Here is a 22,504-nt window from a genome sequence, read left to right on the forward strand (position 1 = left end):
AGATGCAGCAACCTCCAAGCGGTGGGACCTGGGTCGGTAGTACTTGCGATATATAGAAATCTTTGTCTAAATTATATCATAAATCTATTACTAGATTATATATATTATCTAAAATCTATATCTAAATTATATATATATATATATATATATATATATATCGCGCAAGTACTACCGGGCGAATGGCTGCATACTTCTATATTTATCCAAAATCTCTCTTCTCTCAAAGTTCAATTAACGTTGTATTAATTACATTTTAAATTTGTAGTTATATTTCGACAGATAAATAACTTGAATATCTCAAAAAATTATTTCTAAAATCTATAATTAAATTATATATGTTATCTAAAATCTATAACGGAATTGTATATATAATCATGTATCACAAGTACTACTGGGCGGCTTGCTGCGGAAATTATAAGTAGTATAATTAACAAACACTTTTGAATTAATCCATATTCAGAAAAGTATAATTTACCATATGGACTTTTATTATTTTCATCTGTTTTATTACTATTTTTATTACTTTTAATAATCTTTATCACAATTTATTTACGCAAGCTCGTTTACCGATACTATAGAAGCATAATTAGTACAGTGTTTCTGCTTATTCATAATTTATTTATCCGTCTCTGAAGGCACGTACGCTACGAGCGATAAATTGTCTATAGCCTTTAGGTTTGAATCGTGTAACCGAGAGGAATATAGTGCGAAGTAAGTCGATTCTGACTGGTCGATTTTAACGCAATGAAACGAGTGATATTAACCAATCATATTTTATTGCAAATGTGTATATAAAAAGAAATAAATTTACTGAATTGATCATTATGTTAGAAATAATTTAAATAGTAACTAATATTTATTAATTGTGGATATGAAGTTTAACGTGATATTTTATTGTTAATAATATTCGTGTTACGGATATGTGATTTCGAATCGCAGATTCTTTTTTAAATCTACTGTGTAATAGCTGTGTAATCATTTTTCTAAACATATTAAAAGTTATATAAAAAAATTAATTTTATGTTTTATGCGTATTATTCTGATCGAAATATATTATAACAACCATTTGCTTTAGTAACTTCTTAATAAGGTTACGTTCTTTTTATTTTATGTGATTCACTTTATTAAGAAAATGCATGGCGGTACACTTCGAATTGTTAACTTTTTGTTTGTGCAAAAACGTTTTTGTTCTCAACAAGTGAGAGTGAGATTTGCTCCAAGTCCTACTGGTATATACCGTTTTTATTCTTAGTTACGTTGCATGTGGATAATTAAGATAATATGGGATAATTTAATTATTGCTGTTAGGTTAGTTCTCTTTTTTTTTTATATGTAGATTTTCGCATTACCATAACATATGGTTAAGTATTTTTACTTTAGAATTAATTTATTTATGCATTTGATATATGATTCAAAGATCGTTTTGTATTATAATCAATTATATCAGTAAGTATATAAAAATTTAATGTTGTAATATATTTTTGATAGGATACTTGCATTTGGGAGGCTTACGTACAGCTCTGTACAATTATTTATTTGCGCGTGCTAATAATGGCTCGTTTATTTTACGAATTGAGGATACCGATCAATCTAGAACAGTACCAGGTGCAATAGAAAAATTGCACGATGACTTGATATGGGTTGGAATTATATCCGATGAAGATCCGATGAGAGGTGGCCCATACGGGCCTTATCTTCAATCTAAACGCCTTGATATATATAAGTATGATACTTCATAATCAAAGAATATTGAAAAATATTAAGAAATGTAGAAAGTATTATTTTAATATATTCATTTCCAATCGTATAAATTCCAGAGAAAATATAAAAACTCTTCTTGAAAATAAGACTGCGTATTATTGTTTTTGCTCAGAGAATAGAATGAATTTATTAAGACGAGAAGCGGTAAAAAATGGACATGTACCTAAATATGATAACAAATGTAGATATTCTACTGACAGTGAAGTCAATGAAAAATTAAGAAATGGAGTACCATATTGTATTAGATTTAAGGTACATTCGAGATAATTATGTGATTTCCTATTCTTTACTGAAATTTTACTTACATTCTATTAATATTATTTAGCTATCATCAAACATAGAAATATTCGATGATCTGATTTATGGTCGTGTAGCTCACGATATTACACAGGTTGAAGGTGATCCTATAATCATGAAAAGCGATGGTTTTCCTACTTATCATTTTGCAAATGTTGTTGATGATCATTACATGGAAATTTCTCATGTTCTGAGAGGAGTAGAGTGGCAAATATCTACCCCAAAACATTTAATGCTTTATAAGTAAGAATATATCTAAACTTAATATTCTTTTTATATAAAATATTAAATTTACAATAGGATAATTGACAGATCACTTAATTTTTTTTTTCATTTCAGAGCATTTGGTTGGGTGCCACCTATTTATGGTCATTTACCTTTAATATTAAATAGCGACGGTACAAAATTATCTAAACGACAAGATGGAATTAGAGTCGATTCATTTCGAAATTCTAATATTTTTCCATTGGCATTATTAAATTATGTTACTCAGGCTGGTGGTGGTTTCATAAGAAATTCAGATGTTCAACTATATACTTATGAAAATTTGATTAAACAGGTCAATATATTTTAATTTTCTATTGATCTTGCTGTATAAATATTTTTCGTTTTTTAATGTTCACATATATCATGCATTTTTTCTTTTTTAGTTCGATATTAAAAGGATAAATGCAAATTCTTCAAAATTAGCACCTGAGAAATTATTAGAACTTAATAAGTTAGAAATATCACGGTTATTAAGCAATCAAAATAATTATAAATTTTTGGTTGAAAGAGTAAAAAAAATAGTAAAAGAAGCATTTCCAAATTGGTATGTTCCCCTCCTATTGATTATAAAATCATGTATTATTATGTAGAACAATCTATATTATCCTATTCTGTCAATGTATTAATAATTTCAATTTCTATTTTTTTTTAGCAAAGATAAAATACTTAAATTAGATGAAGATTATATTGTTACAACTTTGAAATGGGCACAAGATAGAATTAGTAAGTTAAGCGATCTTGTAAAACCTGATTTTGCGTTTATATGGGTTATACCAAGTTCTCTTCCTGACATTACTTCATCTAAATGTATAGGTATAATATTATAACTAGAATTGTATGAAAGAATATATGTGAAATTCATTGATAGTTAATGTTATTAATAATTGCAGATGCTATTAAAAATTTGGACAAGAAATTAACTGAGACTGATGAGAATAGTTTATCAACGGATATATTGAAATTATACTTGAAAGAACTTGCTGAGAAAAATGACGTTTCATTTCCTAGCTTGATGAAAACGCTTCGTAAAATTCTTAGTGGTTTAGAGGTATTTATCACCATTATCTGCATAACAATATAATATAATAAGCATGTACAAATAACAGAGATTTCTTTCTATCTTAGAAAGGACCAAGTGTAGTCGAAATGATCGAAATTTTGGGAAAAAATGAGACACAATCACGTTTAAAACGTTGTCTTCCATGAAAAAACACAATGATATTAGATATTGGATGAAACTGCTTAAAGGCTCGTGTTATAATCTTTAAAACACATAACATATTGAAATACTTCAATTAATGAACAGTATGTTCAACTATATTTTCAGTTTTATCTAAGTAAACGCAAAAAAAGGTAATATGTAACTAAGAACTTTTCATTAATAATGATTCAAAAGTTTGCTGCTTCCCTTGTATATAATAATGTTTTATATAAAATCCTTTTAATATATTTGACTTTAATATTACATTTTCTTCATTATTTCTAAACATGAAAATAGTACAAATAAAATATGACATGAAGATTATATGTGATCATTAATTCATTATAATTATATAGATATTTTTCATCGGATAGATAAATTTTATATTGCCGAATACTTTTATTTGATATCGATAAGAGTTATGATATAACTAAATCATAAAGCTATTTATTGGCAGCTTCTTGGAATATTACCAGAGTAATTGATCTTTTCTAATCAATATAAAAAATCTAAGATAATTTTAATATAGTTATATAGATCTCTTATGATAGAATATAAAAATGTAGTCTTCAGTAGGATATGTCAATGATCGAGCATTCAATTTAATCGCCATCTAGCGCCGAAATATTGTAATTAATTTTGACAGTGCATCGCCTGATGATAGGCAACATTAGTATATAACTAAGAGTAAGATTTGAATAAAGCTTTCCAGATGTTTTTTCTCATTACATTTTTAATTATTTGATTATTTCTTTTTTTTTTTTTGTTATTTTAAGTTATACATAACAAAAATTCTTCTCAGTATTTTATCGAAGTAAAATATATCAAAGTACTTAACAAATTGTATTTCTATATTTTCTAATGGTATACTACAAATAGGTTTTGAGTATAGAAAATTCATATGTACTTTTTTGTTTTCTTTTTCTTCTTCTTCTTTTTTTTTTTTTTTAAAGATCGGATACTTATATATTGTTTAGATAATATTGAACACAATCGCATATTCTTAAATATATCCAAAAATACAAATATGCAATATTTAATACAATGTCGATAAATTATGTTAATTTACTTAATAATGTATAAGGGCACTATTTACCATGTATAGAATTCTTATGTGCAGCCTGTCTGATGGTAAATTGAAGAAAAAAGAGAATTAAAAGAAAAGGAAAAAAAAAAAAAAAAAGAAAGAAAGGGCGAAAGTTTTTATAGTGATAAACTCGTGATAAAAGTATTCTCAAGAAAACTTGTACACAGTCGTCGTCTATTATACTTATATAATATATGTACTTAAGTTTATATAGTCCTATATATAACTAATTTCTTTTATATTCATGTAACAAATACACCAAGTTAATGAGCAATTAGTCAAGAAGAATTTTCAATGAAATTGAACACTTGGTATTTATTAACGCGTCTTATATATATATATATATATATATATATATATATATATATATATCAGTGTATACTTTTGTATCTCTATGTTAAAAATATATAAATCGATGATATAAAGGGAAGATCTCAATCAGATTCAAATAAAAAAATTTTTACATTTACTTCGAGAGAGGATACATTTTTATTAATATAACAAATGTATATATATTCGCGAATTTAATATTCAAATGATATGAAATATACTTCTGATTGATGGCAATAATGATATATCAAAATACCTCAAAAGCGATGTATAGTTATATATACAATGTTCCTCAAAAATTGCATATTTTCTTATCTTGAATATTTATTAAAAAAAAAAAATTTAATAATAATAATAATAATAATAATAATAATAATAATAATAATATTAATATTAATAATAATAATAAAATAAAGGTCAGTACAGGCGTGTATCCTCCTATGTATTCTACCCTGGAAGACTAGATTAAAAATGCCTAGAAAGTCTACGAGACCCTAATAAACGCTTCTTCTCGTTTAAATAGTACGAACTTCTACTATATTTATAACTTGCATATTTTATGAGTAATACTTGCGCATAAAACGGATTATTTTATAGTGGCCTAAAAATCTTTTTTTTTTTTTTTTTTTTTAAATATATCTGCTTTAATGACAAAGTAACTTGTTCTCTCTCTCTCTCTCTCTCTCTTTTTCTCTCATTTTCGTTTCTTTTTTTTTTTTTTACTTTTTTCTTAACTTATAGACGATAACAAATTAATATAAATTTAGATAGACCAAATATATATATATATATATATGATTGTACGAATTTGAGAGAGAAAGAATTTTATTCTCATAAGTGGCAGCACCGACATATATTAAAAATGTTTCAGATATATGTTTTCTTTTTTAAACGAACGCAAAAGAAGAGAAAAAAGAATCGATTTACTCGATCATATAAAAGCTAATAATCCTAAAATCATACTTAAAAAACTCATGCTAATTATGGCAATAGAGAAGAAATTTCATTGTATCAAATCATTGTAGAAAGTACATTGATTGCGAGCTGCTATAATAAACTCGGTCTCAGCAGCTGCCCATAATAAAAATCATTCATACAATTTATTTTTATTTATTTATAATTTTTCTTTTTCAATTATTAAATGTACTATACTCGTATACTTTCGTTTATAAATCTTCTTTTCTAATCGAACGATATAAAAATCGATGATAACAAAAGGATTCAATTTTTAATAATCCTTTTGATTTCTCTCAATTCCGTCGTATCTTCAACAGGCATTTATGTTTTCTTTCTTCTTCTCATTTTATTATTCCAAATTGAAGGACCGAGGTTATTATCAAGAGATCTTTATCTTTTTTTTCTTTTGTTTTCTTTCAAAAATGCAAATTAATTATTACAAGCGTTTTCTTCCACCTTTCGTTCTTCAAACGCCATGATCGAATTCGTGATATCCTTCGGCTCCTGTGAAAACGACATCCACCCAAACTCTCATAGCTTCTGGACTAGGTGCCATCAGATGATACAATCTCGATGAAGTTTTTATGATAAAGGTCAATGATGGTTGTGGTGACTTCACCGTGTTCATGTGATCAACATAGACCTCTTCTATCGACTGGATAAAATACGCAAAAAGAAAAAAGAAAATTATTTCGACTTATATAATATCGTTCATTTTCTTATTACGTATAAAAAATATCGATTGACAATAAATTTATATTTCTTTTTGTTCGTTCACACCTGAAAGTAAATAACTCCACGTGCTTTTTTCGAGCTACTATCACTGTAATACGTCAAGGTCTTCCTCTTACGATCGAAAACGAACCATCGTTTGTTCCAATGATGAAACTTTTTACTCATCTTAGACAAATACCCACTGCAATTGGTAGTATTAACCGTGACATCATCGATCAGTTGTAACTGATGCCCGGCAGTTTCTATATGATGCCTTAGATCCAGGGACTCTGATTTTATAGGTAGATATCTTGTTAATGGCCTCTGAAAGGATTTTATAAAAATTATCGTCTTATGAGTCAAATGTGTGCACTGATAACGATAACGGGGATCGAATAAGTTTTGTCCATTATTGCTTTGGTATTTAATAGTTAACAAATCGATAATACTTTTTCTTCTATCTGATAATCTTTTTGCTTGCAATGATTAATAAGAAAAAATAAAAAGAAGAAGCAGAAACTTAACAATTCATTCGTTTACCTGTAGTTTAGCCTTTTCTCGATGTTTGACAGGTTGAAGTGGCCCGATAGTATCCATTTCACTGGAGATCTGTGAAAGAGGTCGGCTTCCGTTTCCGTCAACGATACCACCACTGTTGTTACTGAGCCTTTCCCCTTCCATCGATGTTCTCCTATTATCTCTCATCTATGTTAAAAATGAAAAAGAAAAAAAAAAGAGAGAGAGAGAAAAAAAAAAGAGAAAAATGTAATCGCATTTATTGCTTGGGTGTGTATGCGTGCGATAGGTCAGGAGGTTTCTTCGGATATATAATGTAATCCTAAAGCGATTAAATATCACGACCTATTTCAAATTTAAAAACAGATAATAAATGATCTATAAGAATAAATACCGAGAATGGCATGTTGTTGGTATTTATTCAGTAATATAAATAATAAAAGGAATATGCGTTTGCATATATATATATATATTCTTTTTATGTCATTTATTATTATATTGTTAGTTAATTTATTAATTATGTAATAGGATATTTATTTATATAACTATTGCAATAACGCAATTTAAAAGGAAACATTCGAGAAATGAATGAATGAATTTTTATATTTAATTCTGATAGTTAAAATTTGATTACGAGTCTATTAACGATTCCGCGTGAAAAATTCAATAGTTAATCGTGTAAAAAGTCACGTTCATGACGTTCGTTGAAGTATTTCATGCGTTTCAAGCGTATTACTCGAGTGAAAGAGAGAGAGAGAGAGAGAGAGCGTGACTTCGCGTAAGGTCAGTCAATGAGGAAAAATTGCTTAATGAACTGGCCCCTGAGTGATCCATACAAAGGAAAATGCTCTTGCTACTCGTAATTTCTCACACTTCGTACAGAGACTCATTAATAAACTTTGACGACACACGAAACTCAATACTGCTACATATTATACCAGTAGTACTTTTTTTTATTTCACTTATATTTTTGGACGTGATTTAAAAATAAGAGAAAAAAAAGTGAGAGAGAGAGAGAGAGAGAAAAAAAGATATTTTGATCGTTAGTATGACATTATGATTTAATAATAGAAAAAGAAAATAAAAGCAATTATAATAAAATAATGATAGATAGTAGAACGTGCTTCGGGCACGATTTCTCCATGGTTTAATAGTAGAAGAGAAATAAAAAGTGAAAAAAAAAAAAAAAGATAAATAAATAAATAAATAGATAAAAAGAATAATAATAAAATAATAATAGAGCACTTTGATCGTAAGATCACGATTTATTATTCACTTACGAGATTTTTTCGAGTACATTTATTCCTTTTAACTTCTCTTTGAAAATAATTCATCCACATGAGAGACATTTTAATTTGACTTGATTTGATTTGATTTTTTCTTTCTTTTTCTTTTACGAAAATTATCGTAATTAATTTTTCTAATGGGAATAAATTTTGACGATTCAATATATATATATATATATGTATATATAAAAAAGAAAAGGTATAGTAAGTTTTTTGAATAGATTTGACGATGGTCGATGAAACGAGGAGACAAAACGAGAGCAAAATCGAAACTGCCGTTTATGTCAGAGACAGAAAATATCTTCGACAATCTCCACGTCAAAGATTTGTCCTCCTCTCTTCCTCCCTCTCTTTCTCTTTCTCTCTTTCTCTCTCTCTCTCTCTCTCTTTGTCTTTCTCTTTCTCTATATTTCGAATTTCGTCCTTGTAAAATTAAACGAGAGTTTCTTTATGTGGTCGTTCTATAGAATAAGCATTTTCTCACTAAAACAAACGATTTCTAGAACAGTTTACTCGTTTTATTACGCAGCATTCAAAAGAGATAGAGAGGAGAGAAGAGAGAGAGAGAGAGAGTAATGCATTCCATGAATAGTACAAGTAAACCAGGCATTCGAATGAAATTCTAAGAAAATTCCCTTCAAATTCGAAATTCCATCTAAATATAGACAATTGGATATTTTCTCGTATTTGTTCGTCATCATTTCGATGTTCCATTGTTCTACTGAATTTTCAGTAATTTTCTTTTTTATTAAAAGTTGTCTACATAAATCTATAGTAAACATATCATTTATATTATAAAGATTTAATATATATATATATATATGTATATAAATATACATATTAATATTATAATAAATTTTTATTAAAACATGTTAGAAGTACTCGAGTATTATTCTTTTAACTTTAACGAATTAAAAAAAAAAAAAAGAAGAAAAAACTGAATTAGAAGAGCGTTGAATTCTTTCTCGTTTCTCTTTTTTTTTTTTTTTTTGGTTAAAATATAATTCGCACAAAAGAATTTCATTTTGTAAAACATTTCTATGAGCAGGATATCGCTTCTAGGATATATTTTTATGAAAAGTCTGGACATACGCATACTCAGAGATATTTTTCATTTTCCTATTTCTCAAAGTCGTATGATGAAATCCGTCGCTATTGTTTTTCTCTCTTTTGTTTTGACCTTTTCATTACATTTCTCGAAGAGTTTTAATCTTTAATGCACCCTTGGTTCGGTTGCTTGGTCCAGAGCTCGAAAAGCACCCCGTTATTACAACCGTGGCCTAGTTACGATTTGTTCAAAAGAAACACGTGTAACGCAAGTTTCTTCTCACGAAACGACGAAAACGTTTGTCCCAGAATGCCTACTACTTGCGAAATTCAATCTCTCTTTCTCTCTTTTTGTTCTCTTATTTGGATATTAATTGTAAATGTTCGTATTTGATTAAACTGTTAAATAAGATTTTCTTATTTTATTTAACATTTAGTTGTCTCTCTTTGTTATCATTCATTAGGCAAAAATCTTATTGCATTTTTATTCGCAATAGTAAAATTAAGCAAAGTTTCCTTTTTATTAATTAAAATATTGTGTTGATCAAGTAGTTATTTTGTTAATTATAATATTAAAATTATTAATAACTATAATATAAAAAAAAATAATTTTTATAAACAACCCTAACTACAGGCAATATTCACACACGTGTGTATAAAAGACAATATTCTTTTCCAGCGCTACCTAGTGATAATTTTGTCGAACTAATTTTACAAAATTGTGCTCCTAGCGATAGACTAAACGTTTTACAAGTACGTTTCTGTCTATAAATTATTTTTTTGCAGAATTCAGAAAGTAAAAAATATACTGAATTAATAAAAAATATGATGATCTATGCAAGAATTAGAAGAAAACAGAAACGGTTTTATCGTTAAGAGATTTAGTATTATCTTTATCGAAGCTTCGTTAATGTAAGCCTGACACGATTAAAATTTATCTTTAGCCAATAAGATCTATGGATCCCGATTTAGCAATATTATATTTAGAACGAAGTTAGTAAAAGTATTTCAATTTCACGAAGGATTATTTCATCGAATGTGTGTAAATATGAAAAAGAAAAATTAAAATTTCAATTAAAATTAATTTGAATTAAAATCAATTTGAATTAAAACAAAAAGAGAAAAAAGAAGAAGAAACAAAAAGAAGTAAAAATAATTGAAAAAAAGAAAAAATTATTTAATTTAAGTTAATTAAAAAATTAAGATAAGAAAATGAATGTCAATTAAGAAATAGAAGAAAATTGTTGAATTCATTCGTTAACGATAAGAATTGAACAAATAAGATAGACGAAACGATGATTACATAGTAAACATTTTGCGTCGACGTTGTCCTTACAATAGAAGACGCGTTAGAACGATCGAAAAAGCTCTTACGCAAGAAGCAAATGTAGCAGAGCAATAGCTATTAATTAGGTCATGATGTAGTTTTCCAAGCTGCATTTACGTCTCGATCGTTGTAAAACGTTTAACGATATCTCGCGTTAGTGAAATTCCAAAAATACTCTTAACAACATATAGGCTTTCTCTAACTAAATTGATTTTCTAACGAACCAACGATTGGAAACGTGATAATTAACAACGAATTAATTAAAACGTGTCGCGTTTCGTAATTGATTAAAAAGAAAAAAAAAAAGAAAAAAAAAGAAAGAAAAAGAAGAGAGAAGAAAAAAATTGTAATCTACGAAAAATTTCGTCAATGACTCGTTCATATCGTAGATAAAGTTTTGATTTTAAGTAGCTAATCTTTATAAAGTTTTATCAACGATTCTAATCGCAACATAGAAAATCGTTCTAATCCAAAATACGATCAGATAACTTAACTTTTAACGAAGCTTTTATCCAATCGAAATTCCATAAGGGAAAACAAGGGATCGTACGGGTAAGATTCGAGATTGGAGATTTGTGTACTTACGTTATCATTTTGAAGCAAACTGTAGGAATTATTAGACGGTCCTGGACTGGGCGACGTGAGTTCCGAAAGTTTGCTTGGTGATAATTTCTCGCCGGTTCCGCCGTCTGCTCCGTCGCTACTGCCGCTTCCACTATAAAAGAGTAGACAAAAAAAAAATGTATATACATATATATATAAAACGAAAAGGGGAAAAAAATCAAACGATCGATCGTTCATTAATAAAACTGTCAAGATTGTTCGATAATCGACGAAAGAAGGATCAAACAATTCCTTTTTCTAATTTTTCAACGATCTTCCTTTTGTCGTTTTGTTTTTTCTTCGCGTCCATGAAAAATTCATTAAACAATTTGTTATTTCGTTGTTCGGATCGCGTTAATTTCTCCTGTTTAATAAATAGAAAGAAGGAAAAGAATAAGAATAAGAAGAATATATTCTTCGTGTTTCTTCGTGAACGACTCGGTTTACCTTCGAAGTTACGTGTACGAAGACGAGAGGATCGCTTCTCTCTACTAGCGTGAACTTTAGCCGGTTTGCATAGGAAAAAACGTACTGGGACGACTCTTCTACTCGTGACCGGCGAGACTACTGACGAGGCCTATAGTCGCGGCAGGTATTATTAAAACCTAACAAGCACAAAGTGACTTGGTCGACCGGTTCGACAGAGTGCCACCGGCATAGCGTTTGATTCTTCCATACAATGTGTTGTGAACGAGTAAACGGCACTCCTTCGCATCTCGTTCTATGCCGTCATCCTTGATTTTCCCTCGTTTCTGCGACTTTCTTTCAAGGTCACTACCAGTCTCATACTATTACGTCCTTCTATTTCTTTAGAAATATTCGAGGAATGCCATAGAATGTATTTACCGATATGAATATATACGTATATGTTTTATATATTATTATTATTATTATTATTATTATTATTATTATTATTAATATTATTACGATTATTAAGAGAATAATTTTTATAGAAATTTTTATCGTAACTATACTTTATATACCTTATATAGACACATATACAGATCAGATAAAATTTATACAAAAAATATAATGTAATATAATAAACGATATATATGTGTATATATATATAAATGAAAATAAAAATGAATAAACCGAGATGAAAGAGTACTATTTAGAAGAATAATTTAAAGAAATCGAATCGGTATTATGCGGTAAAATCAATTAAAAAGAAATAATTAAAAAAGAGAAAAAAGTAAACTCACTGTAATACAAATATTCTAACGCTCGTTATATATTTTTCGAGATATAAACGATCACTGAAAATAAGAAATAGAATGAAACTCACAAACAACGTTGGCAGATATCGCGAGTTCGATTTTCCAAGGGATTATAACAATGTTCACAAAGCCAATCCTTAGTAGCAAGGTAATAACGATTGCTCGTGAACAAAGTGATTAGATTGCACCCTCTCAGCCTAACCTCGTTCAAGATCGTTTCGCCCACGTTTCTTCCGTTCATCTTCGAGCATCATACAGAAACTTATTTTCTCTTTCTTTCTTTCTTTCTTCTCGTAAAACATACACTTTTTCATCAGAGTTTATCTCTAAAAATCCACTGATAATCCAACATCAACGAAACTCTTGATCTTTCTTGCCAAGATCCAACCATTTCACTTATATCTATCTTCACTTTTCTTTCTCTTACTTTTACTTTACTTTATTTTATTTTATTTTATTTTATTTTAAATAAATTTATAAACTTATTAGAATAAAAATCAATCGAGAAAGGAAATTCATCAAAGTCAATGTCTCTTTAATAAATTAAAGAGTATAAAACAATTCGATAAATAGAATGACGATCGATTGAAAAATCTTGATACTATAATTACATTTACCGAGGAAAATTATATCTTCACGAATATTTCGTTAATTTAACTCAATGCTAAGTATTTTATCTCTCGTACGTTATTATTGTTATATTAGTTTATAGTATTCGTGTAGATCGAATAGAAAACGACGTATCAAGCGCGTTGATGTTAACGTCGACGAGCCGTAGAAAGACAGCGAGTTAGGAGAGATATCGTATCGCATGATAACGCCCCACTTCGAGTAGCAATGTTAGTACTCAGAATACATATACATACACCATAGCAAACACATCAAGACTTGTTGGTTATACGTGTACGTGAACGAGCGAGAGAGACAGTTAAGAGGCCCGCTAAAACGTTTTATTGTCGAGAGCAATCAGGCTCGTCATCGTGATCGTAACGTTCAATCGGTTTCCTTCCTCGTGAATTTGAACTTTCAAGGCTTCCACTTTTACTCACGACTCAAACAAATTCCAATTTCGCCATAACTACATTCCGATTACGTTAAGGAAAATCCTTCCTTTCATTCTACAAAATCCTTGATCATTTAATTCTTTTTTTCTTTTTTTTTTTTTTCTAAGCTTCGAACTTGTTTAACTCTGTCTCCTTAAAACGATGCCACGTTATATATGTTGTCATCGTTATCGTTGAGATCATTTTCCAAGCTAATTGTTGTAACTTGTTGAACTATGCATCTTTACAACGATGTTGAATTATCTGCTGTTCTTGATCTTGTTGTTATTAATGATCTACTAAATTTGTTTCTCGTTTGGATCCTCTTCTTTTAAAATATCATATTTGCTATTTAATTTTTGCTGATTACACCGATAAAAACACTTCAACACTTTTTAAATATTAAACATTCTTGCACGAGAGCTCACACTATACTAACGTAAAAATCGTTCGTAGGAGTTTCGAAAGAGATCCGTTATACGGATGATCGAAAACGTATATAGAATATTTAATAAGATTCTTCGAAGGGTCTCCATCGACAAATTTTCATGTTGAACTACGGTAAACATGCGTCATCGATGTCCTTGTAATATCAAATATTTGTTCATTTTTTTCTTTTTTTCTTATTTCAGTCACGCATCGGTATAAAATTATTTTGAGCGGAGTATTGACGATATACGATGTTGAAATAAAATGTTTAAGTATCAATGATTACGACCTCATTTCTTTTCTCTCTCTCTCTCTCTCTCTCTCTCTCTCTTTTTTTTTAACTTGATTTGTATGATTGAAATTTGATAAGATTAACATTAAGATTACGAAATATTTTGTGCTACCTCTCTGTTAAGCCGGTTGAATAGCTCGATGATTCTTCGCCCGATTCAACGCTGTTGAACGAAGCACAATTCATTTTTCTTTCTTCCCATTGAGAACGTACTTCGTCTTGGACACGTCTTTTAAGTTCCTCCACTCTTCTCCGCTCTTCGGAAATCACTTGGCTACCTGTTAAATGATGTTATCGATTTAGTTTGTTTAAAAGATAAATGAATCTCTATCTCCTTCTCTCTCTCTCTTTTTTTTTTTTAATTGTTCTTATGCAATCTATAGTAATTGACCTTGTTTCGCTAAATGAAGCTGTCGATTTCTCTCAATTTCCTTGAGGGACTCTATAGTCTTCCTACCTAAGCTGCCTTGATTATTTACTATGGGAGAGTCAATGGTGACTCTGGAGATTCTGTCGAAATCTTCCCTGCTCGGTGATCGTTTCTCTTCGCAATTTTCGCAGGAATTTTGTGCTAAATTTTCGAGTTCGTCGTTGATGGTTCGCAATCTATTTCTTCCCTGAAAGAATATTACATGAATAAGTTTTTTTACATCAACAGATTTATTTACTGCTCTTTTTTTTTTTTTTTTTTAAGAAGAGTTATCATTAGAATTTGCTTTCTTACCTCTTCCAATCGTTTCAAATGACCTAACTTTTGTCTCTCAAGACTTCTGGCGTCTTTCGTCGCCATACTGTTAGCTTCTGATCGTTGAGACTCCAAATTGTTTAACTGAGCTTTCTTGGCTTCTATTCTTGATGTTAGCTCGCTCAAATACCTATAAAAAGAAAAAGAAATTGAAAAAAAAGATGTTAAGCAAGAAAATTAGAAAAAAAAAAGAAAGAAAAAGAATTAAAAATCTTTTCCAACCTTTGCAATTCCTCTCTGGTAGCAAGTTTACTTGCTTCCTCTTCCAAATGATGAAATTCTAAATCCTCGAAAGCTTTCCTCTCAGTCTCAAGGATATCTTGCTGAGCTGCTAATTTTTCAGCAATGTCCTGCTCCCCCATTTCATCCGTGGAACGTGTTAATTCTTCTTCCAATCTGGCGTAAGCTTGCTGAGCTCTCTGTACTCTTTGCTTAGCCTCTGCTTGTAATTTCGCTTGGGTCGTGTTATCCTCAGCCATTTCTCTTTCGAGTTCATTGATCCTCATCTGGACCTTTATCTTTTCACTCTCCTCTTGTGTCAACTTTAAAGATTCAGACTCGTATTCAGCTGATAAGAGTGCCTTCTCCAGCTCCAACTATAATAATCATTATTATCAACTTTGAAGATGTAATGAAAATAAAAAAAAGAGAGAGAGAGAGAGAGAGAGAAAAAGATTCGTAATAAATTTTATTAATTTAAAAAATCACCTCTCTGCTGATTTCTTCCTCTTGAATTTCAATATCAGCAACGCTTCTCTTCAAAGCATCCATGTTACTAAGAATATGTTGTTTTTCGTTTTGCAAAAATTCGATGTACTTCTTTCTATCTTCCTCCTCCAGCTCCTTTCTTTCTTTATCAGCCTTTGCCTCGTTCGATTTCGCGTTATCCTTCTCGGAATTATTTCTCTTCGGTGTAGTACAAATTTCTTTGGATTTTGATAACATAGACAATTGCTCGATCGCCTCGAGAAGATCGTCGTTTGATATCGTCAATTTATTTTCTATCATTTCGCAAGAATTCGATAGCTGACCATTTTTCTTTGGCATGGAATGATTTTGATTATTATTATTATTATTGTTGTTATTATTGTTATTGTTGTTGTTGTTGTTGTTGTTGTTATTACTACTGTTACTATTATTATTATGATGATTGGTATTGCTGATGTTTGAAGATGGAGGTGGTGGTATCGATGATACGATTACGTTCTCGTATAAACTCAAGTTACCATTGGAAGAGACGAATCTTTCATAATTTTGTGCCAAAGCAGTTTGTTGTTGGGTCGGAATCTTAGTACCGTTCAACTGAATCGTTCCGTAAGTCGAAGTCTCTTTTGTACTTTCTCGTTCGTCGCTGATGTTGTTGTTATTATTGTTATTGATATTATTATTAGCTCCGGCGCGATCGAAATTGATATTCTCGTAATTGGGTGTACGAGCTTGGGAAATCGAATTAGAAAAGCTATGACCACCCGTATTATTCGTCCACTTGGTTGCCTGATTATTGTTGTTGCTATTATTCGGTATAGCTTGTTGAATCGTTGTTGCATCTTGGACCATTGGATTCTCCAATTTTTGTGGGATTTGATCTTTCTGATCGTCGGGTGAAGTATTGTTTTGAAAGATCACTTTTGAATTTTGTACCGTGACATTTTCGTAGTTATTCGTTGGCGGTTGTTGTTTAGGGGTTTCGAAGGAAAAGTGCGGTTGATTCTTCGATGGACTTTTTGGACTCTCGTACGGCGATACGTAGCCACCTCCTAATCGCTTGTCTCGTGGAAGGGAACCGTTCGTTTTGATTCTGCAAATAGAAAAGAATTGTTTAAACAGGAAGGATATATCGTTAGGATAGAATCATCGATAAAATTTACCTGTTAGGCTGTCTCGGTTTATCGATGGTACTTTGTCTTTCATATTCCGCGCACATAGCTAAAATTTCTTCCAATCTCATTTTCTCCTGTCTTTCGATCTCCTGTTCTCTCAATCTCTCTTCCTGTGCCCTCTTTCTTTTATTCTCAGCCTCACGACGTTTGTTCTCGGCATCGATCTGTCGTTCACGAAGTTCCTCCAACGAGCAACCACTACCTACGCTAGGCGTTGGACTCTTGACTCGACCATAGGTCTTATTCTGTTCTCCATTGTACTTGGGGTTACGGTTAAACGCTGGACTAGGTGGTTGAATCCTCTTGATATTTGGATTCGAGCCAAAATTTGGACCCACGGCGTTCCTAACTACACCACCGGTACTACTAATGTTACTGTTGCAACGATTATTGGACGCGACCGAACCATTACAGAGGCTCGAATTCGATCCAAATTTCTCCAATTGCAAGTATTCCGTTGTGGTAGTTTTCGTAACGATCAGACTCTGGCTCATGTCGAATTCCCTAGCAACACCGAGATCATCTAAATCGTTTGATCTCTGACACGTCATACTACGGGACATTAAATCCGTACGAGACGTCGAGTTTCGCGGCATTACGAAATTCTGACTGCCTTGTTCGTTCTCGCTTTTATTGTCCCGATAATATGGCTTGTAGGTCTTCAAATAAGTCTCCGCCGTTGAGAACATCTGTATTTGATTACGATTTAGGGTCGGCGAGTTCTGATAAGGCAACGAACGATTGTGATCGAGCATAGGCGAGTTTTGATTCGGTGTGTTGGATCTACTGTGATTCTTACTATCAATCGACTGACGATTGTCTTCGTAGCAATGATGATTCGGGGATGACGTTACGAAACATGGCGTGTTAGAACGACTTCTCTCCAAATTCGTTAGATTCTGAAGTGGCGAATTGTTGTTGCTCGATAAATTCGAACTGTTCCTTGCCGATGAGTTCGGTGTTCTAGAGTGTCCTAAAATCTGATCAGCCGGAACATTAGTCGTTATACCACCAGCTGGAAATACTTTCGGTGAAACGCAGTTGTTTCTGTTTTGCTTTGCCAACATCTCAAATTTCGTTAACTTCCCAAGGAAGCCAACTTCGTCGTCCGAACAAGAATTCCTCGGTGACTTTCTTGGAGCAACCGGTGGCTTTCTTTCCAAGTGACAGCCCTCCTGAAGTTGATTATCGGGTAGAGAGAAGCTTATGGGTGCCATGGAAATTCTTGAATGTGGCAGTACCGATCGGAGTTGCTTGGCCTCGGCAGGGTGATTGAAGCGCATGTAATTCGATCTCCCTATCGACAGCATGCAACCTACAAGGTAGAAGGATTATAAAATTGATGTTGAGTTACATCGTCATGTGTCGATATTAATAATATCTTTAGAATAAATACAATTTATACGCGTGTGCGTGCGCGTGTTTGAAAGATAATTAAATTTTGAAGGATGAAAGAGTAAGTTAAGTTCTTTGTGTGTTACTTTGGTAATCGCAAAAAGAGAAAACAAAAGAAAAGAAAAGAAAAAAAGTAAAAGTGAACGTTTGATAAGTACCCTTATTTCCAGGCTTTCTTTTGGGTCAAGACAAATTTGGCTCGTTCGAATATATGTATAGATATATACATATGTGTAATAGTATCGGTACAAGGTCTTACCTTGAGCAAGTCTGACCGATGAATTTATCGGGACACCATCGATAGCCGTGTTTCCATTTATGGGGTGAAGAGTGACCACGCCGTTATTGTTTTCGATCGCGCAATGAATCGGTTCGACTCCGGTACCAGCCACTGGAATATCAGCATCCCTGTTCGAGCCGAGAGTAATTCTACCTGTATCGAAGTAACAAACAATCAGAATCCAATTACACACAAGATTTCTATTTTCTCAGTAGGGAATTTTATAAAGAACTTTTTAAATACGAAAAAAAAAAAAAAAAAACAGAAAAAAGAAAAGAAAAATAGAAAAAGGAAAAGATATTTCTAATTAAAACACAGGAGAATTTTAATAATGAAAAACTTTCTTTCTTTCACGGGAAAACCTTTCAAAGGAAACGAGAACCAAAGTTATCCACTCGAATTTATTTTCCCTTCTAAATTAACAAATCCTTGGAACTCTGAGTTCACCGTTTACAGGCACGATGGAACCTATATAGATATATAGAGCTAGGTAGGCTCTATTACATCTCGTTACACGGAGAGGAACACGCGTTAACCGTAATCGATGTCTCCCAGTAGTTCTCAACCAAGCCCAGTAGTTACAACCAACAAAATCATAATTTCTTGGAATTCATAGTTTATTTATACGTCATATCTAGAGATGATAGGTTTTAATCGTTGTCTGTCAGTGATTCTCAACCAACTGAATCATAGTTATCGGAATGTATTTATATAATTAATATCAAGGTCGTATATCTTTTCTAAATCCTTGCATTTCTAAATCGATTACTCTTTGTCTCATTTGAAACGTCGTCGTGCAAACGTTGATTCAGACATTTCTTTTCTTTATACGTTTTGATCTTATTCCTTGGATATCCAAGATTAGATCGGCGCCTTTACAGCCGAGGATTTACACTTACTTTCGTTCGGTAATCGTCCGAGAAAAGAGAAAAATTAAAAATCTCGTTCTCGTTCGGTGCCCGGTATAATTCAGAGTCCACGGCGCGTATTCCGATCTCGCAAGACGCGAGTAAATCGCAGTGCATTCTACAAAGGACTGCAGTTATATTTAGTTTTGGCGGGGTTCTACTCTCTCTCTCTTTCTCTCTCTCTCTTTCTCTTTCCAACTTCTCTTTTCTCTCTTCTTCCCTTTCCAAGCATTTTCAGTCTTTTTGGAAACCCGTCCTCCACCATGTCTAAAATATATCCGTACCTAAGGGAAAACCTTTTTGAGTTATTTGGAATCTGACTGGACAACTCGTTTCAATGTCTTTGTTTCTTCGGGCTATATCATTTCTTATCTGAAATAATTAATATTAATTAACAAATTCCTTGGGTACGCACAGGTACAGCTTTATCTTACTTTTAATCGAAGTGCAGGCAAACATAGTTAATCTTTTTTTATTCCTCTTGGATCAATTCGATCGATACTATCAATTTCATAAGCTTTTATTTTTTATATTATAGATTAAAACGAAATAAAACGAAATGAAAGATATCTTTGAGTTGCTTGGAATCTGACGAGACAAGCTCTTTCAATGTCTTTTCTTCTTCGAATGATTTTTTCCTCATTTTAATTCAATAACTTTAATTCAAACATTTCCTACAATTTGCATTATATTATCCTTTAATTAAAATGCTAATAATTTTTTTTCTCGGTCAAGTTAACTTATACATTCTTTTTTTTTTTTTATTTATTTATACACGACTATTTTCATACTGCTTATTTGGGAGTTATTAAAACGGGACGAGAGAATTCCAATGCTTCTTATTTCTTTGATATATATATATATATATATATATATATATATATATATATATATATTGTCCAGTTAATCAAAAAGGATCGTTTGAAAAAGAATAGTTCTTTCACGATGAAAGAAAAAGGAACATCCCTTTCGACAATATAATCTTCACGATCTTCCGACATAATCGAAAGGGTAGCAGTAAGAATAAAATCGAAAGCTTTTAATCTTCTCATTTTCCCGCATTGAATATTTACTTCGATGGTTCATTGTTCTATCGGTAAAAGGGGTGGACAAGTTCCACTTGGTTGCACAATACACATGGAGACCATGTATACCTAGCAACGAGTCTCTCTCTCTCTCTCTTTCTCTCTTTTTCTTTTTCTCTCTATCTCTCTTTCTATCTCTATCTATCTATCCATCTATCTATCGATTCATGTGAAGATACATATAACATCGTGGATAGGTACATCGTGCATAGGTTACGAGCTCTATTCATTCTACTAAAAATGAAGGGAAAAAGAAAAAAAGAAAAGGAGGGAGACACAAACAACACAAACAACATACGGTATGTATACGATAATGAGCGAGGTGAACACCAGAAAGAATGAGAAGAGAAAAAAAGAGCATTAAAAACAGGAAGCTACTTCCTGACAAACCAATTCGCTTTGGTTCCTATTGTATTCGAACGAGCTTCGTACTTCTCCTCTCCGAGTTTATTCTGTTCCTCTTTTATGCATGAAATTAATTTTTCAATTCATAAAAATTGCGATATTAAATCATATTATATTCAATACTCAACGCATAATATCTGCAATAATTCATGTCGTTTCATTAAGTCACTTAATAACAAAATTATGACAATGTTTTTCTATCTATAACGTTCATTCATAAAATTATTATTAAATATTTACTTGATAATACACATTATTTAATGGTAATAATTCTTTTTTTGTTTAATGATTCTGAAAAATGCATTTAAGTTTCTTCTTCTTCTTCTTTTTTTTTTCTGTAGATGTCCTCGTTTCTTTCTTTCTTTCTTTCTTTCTTTCTTTTATTTATTTTCTTTCTTTTTTTCTTAGAAAAGCTTTATTAATTGACTTTCTAGCCCGTTGTCGTCTTGTTTATTTCGTCTCGTCGAAACTGTGATGACTTCAACGCAATTGGATCTCATCGGGCTGCGTAATAAAGACGACTCTAGATGGATGGACGACACGGTTGTCAGATAACAAGAAAGAATTACTTGAAAAGTGAGCCGAGGAACGATTATTAGATCTTCGAAGGAAGGATAATAAGTTTTTCAATATACAGGGTGTATTAGAAAATTTGTATCTTTTTTCTTTTTTATAAAATATCATTTCTGATTTTATATAATTGTAATATAATATTTCACGAATATGCATTTTTTTTTTAAATATTTTTTCCTTCGTCTATAATCATTTAAATATTCACTTGTATTATATCTTTTCTTTAGAAATTTGACACTTGACCAGATCTTAAATCAGTAATTAACATTTTTCATATATCCGATATAAAAATATAAAATAATTGTAGCGGGTAAGAAATTAGGTCAAATCAGAAAAGAATCCGAAGAAGAAATGATTATATTCGATAAATCTTTCAAAGGAAATGAGAATGAAATATCTCCGAGGAATCACCTTTCTTCCCCTACTAGAAAACGTTTCTTGGATTAGGATGATTCACTCGTAACTACTCCATGACTCCCCGTTACCATTTCCCAATGTTTTTCCAAGGAAACGAGAAGCAAGCGAGCTTGGACGATTTTGGAAGTGTTGGAAAAGAATAGATCGGAGATATACATCTTCGGATTTTTCTGAAAATACATATTAAAAAGGGGGAAAAAAAAAAAGAAAAAAAAAGAGGACGTATAGATTACGAGTAAATAAAACGAGATTGAAAAAAAAAAAAAACAAAAACATGAATGGAATATTCATTCGTGCAAATAAATTGAATTGCAAAATTAATTTATCTAATAATTTATATAGAAAATTATTTATATATATATATATATTTATCTACACACATTGATAATAATTTATAAAAATGCATTAATTTATAATTGTAACAATTTCCAAAGAAAAA

The 22,504-nt window shown here is 31.0% G+C and overlaps 2 protein-coding genes across 3 annotated transcripts in view; one reads left to right on the forward strand and one right to left on the reverse strand.

The window, feature by feature from the left end:
* The first annotated feature begins 434 nt into the window (after positions 1 to 434).
* LOC122634142 (probable glutamate--tRNA ligase, mitochondrial) lies at positions 435 to 4,254 on the forward strand. Of its 2 annotated transcripts, none has more exons than XM_043822777.1 (9): positions 435 to 1,229; positions 1,489 to 1,723; positions 1,818 to 2,013; positions 2,087 to 2,301; positions 2,398 to 2,617; positions 2,709 to 2,869; positions 2,978 to 3,138; positions 3,216 to 3,373; positions 3,451 to 4,254. In XM_043822777.1, exons 1-9 carry the CDS (start codon positions 1,133 to 1,135, stop codon positions 3,529 to 3,531), a joined length of 1,524 nt encoding a protein of 507 aa, XP_043678712.1. In that variant the 5' UTR covers positions 435 to 1,132; the 3' UTR covers positions 3,532 to 4,254. The 2 variants fall into 2 exon arrangements, with proteins under 2 accessions (XP_043678712.1, XP_043678713.1); XM_043822778.1 differs by lacking the exon at positions 435 to 1,229 and adding an exon at positions 1,290 to 1,308.
* Positions 4,255 to 6,116: 1,862 nt separating this feature from the next.
* The window catches only part of LOC122634247 (pleckstrin homology-like domain family B member 1), a 42,205-nt gene continuing 25,817 nt past the window's right edge, over positions 6,117 to 22,504 (reverse strand). Inside the window, exons 3-13 of the mRNA XM_043822994.1 lie at positions 18,657 to 18,830; positions 16,991 to 18,317; positions 15,831 to 16,920; positions 15,345 to 15,718; positions 15,102 to 15,252; positions 14,769 to 14,994; positions 14,490 to 14,655; positions 11,376 to 11,505; positions 7,155 to 7,319; positions 6,681 to 6,938; positions 6,117 to 6,555 (exon numbers count right to left, since the gene is read on the reverse strand). Coding sequence (XP_043678929.1) covers positions 6,367 to 6,555; positions 6,681 to 6,938; positions 7,155 to 7,319; positions 11,376 to 11,505; positions 14,490 to 14,655; positions 14,769 to 14,994; positions 15,102 to 15,252; positions 15,345 to 15,718; positions 15,831 to 16,920; positions 16,991 to 18,317; positions 18,657 to 18,830 — 4,250 coding nt within the window. The 3' untranslated portion in view covers positions 6,117 to 6,366. The remainder of the gene's footprint in view (positions 6,556 to 6,680; positions 6,939 to 7,154; positions 7,320 to 11,375; positions 11,506 to 14,489; positions 14,656 to 14,768; positions 14,995 to 15,101; positions 15,253 to 15,344; positions 15,719 to 15,830; positions 16,921 to 16,990; positions 18,318 to 18,656; positions 18,831 to 22,504) is intronic.

Source organism: Vespula pensylvanica, chromosome 14, assembly GCF_014466175.1.
Source record: "Vespula pensylvanica isolate Volc-1 chromosome 14, ASM1446617v1, whole genome shotgun sequence".
NCBI classification, from domain to species: domain Eukaryota; kingdom Metazoa; phylum Arthropoda; class Insecta; order Hymenoptera; family Vespidae; genus Vespula; species Vespula pensylvanica.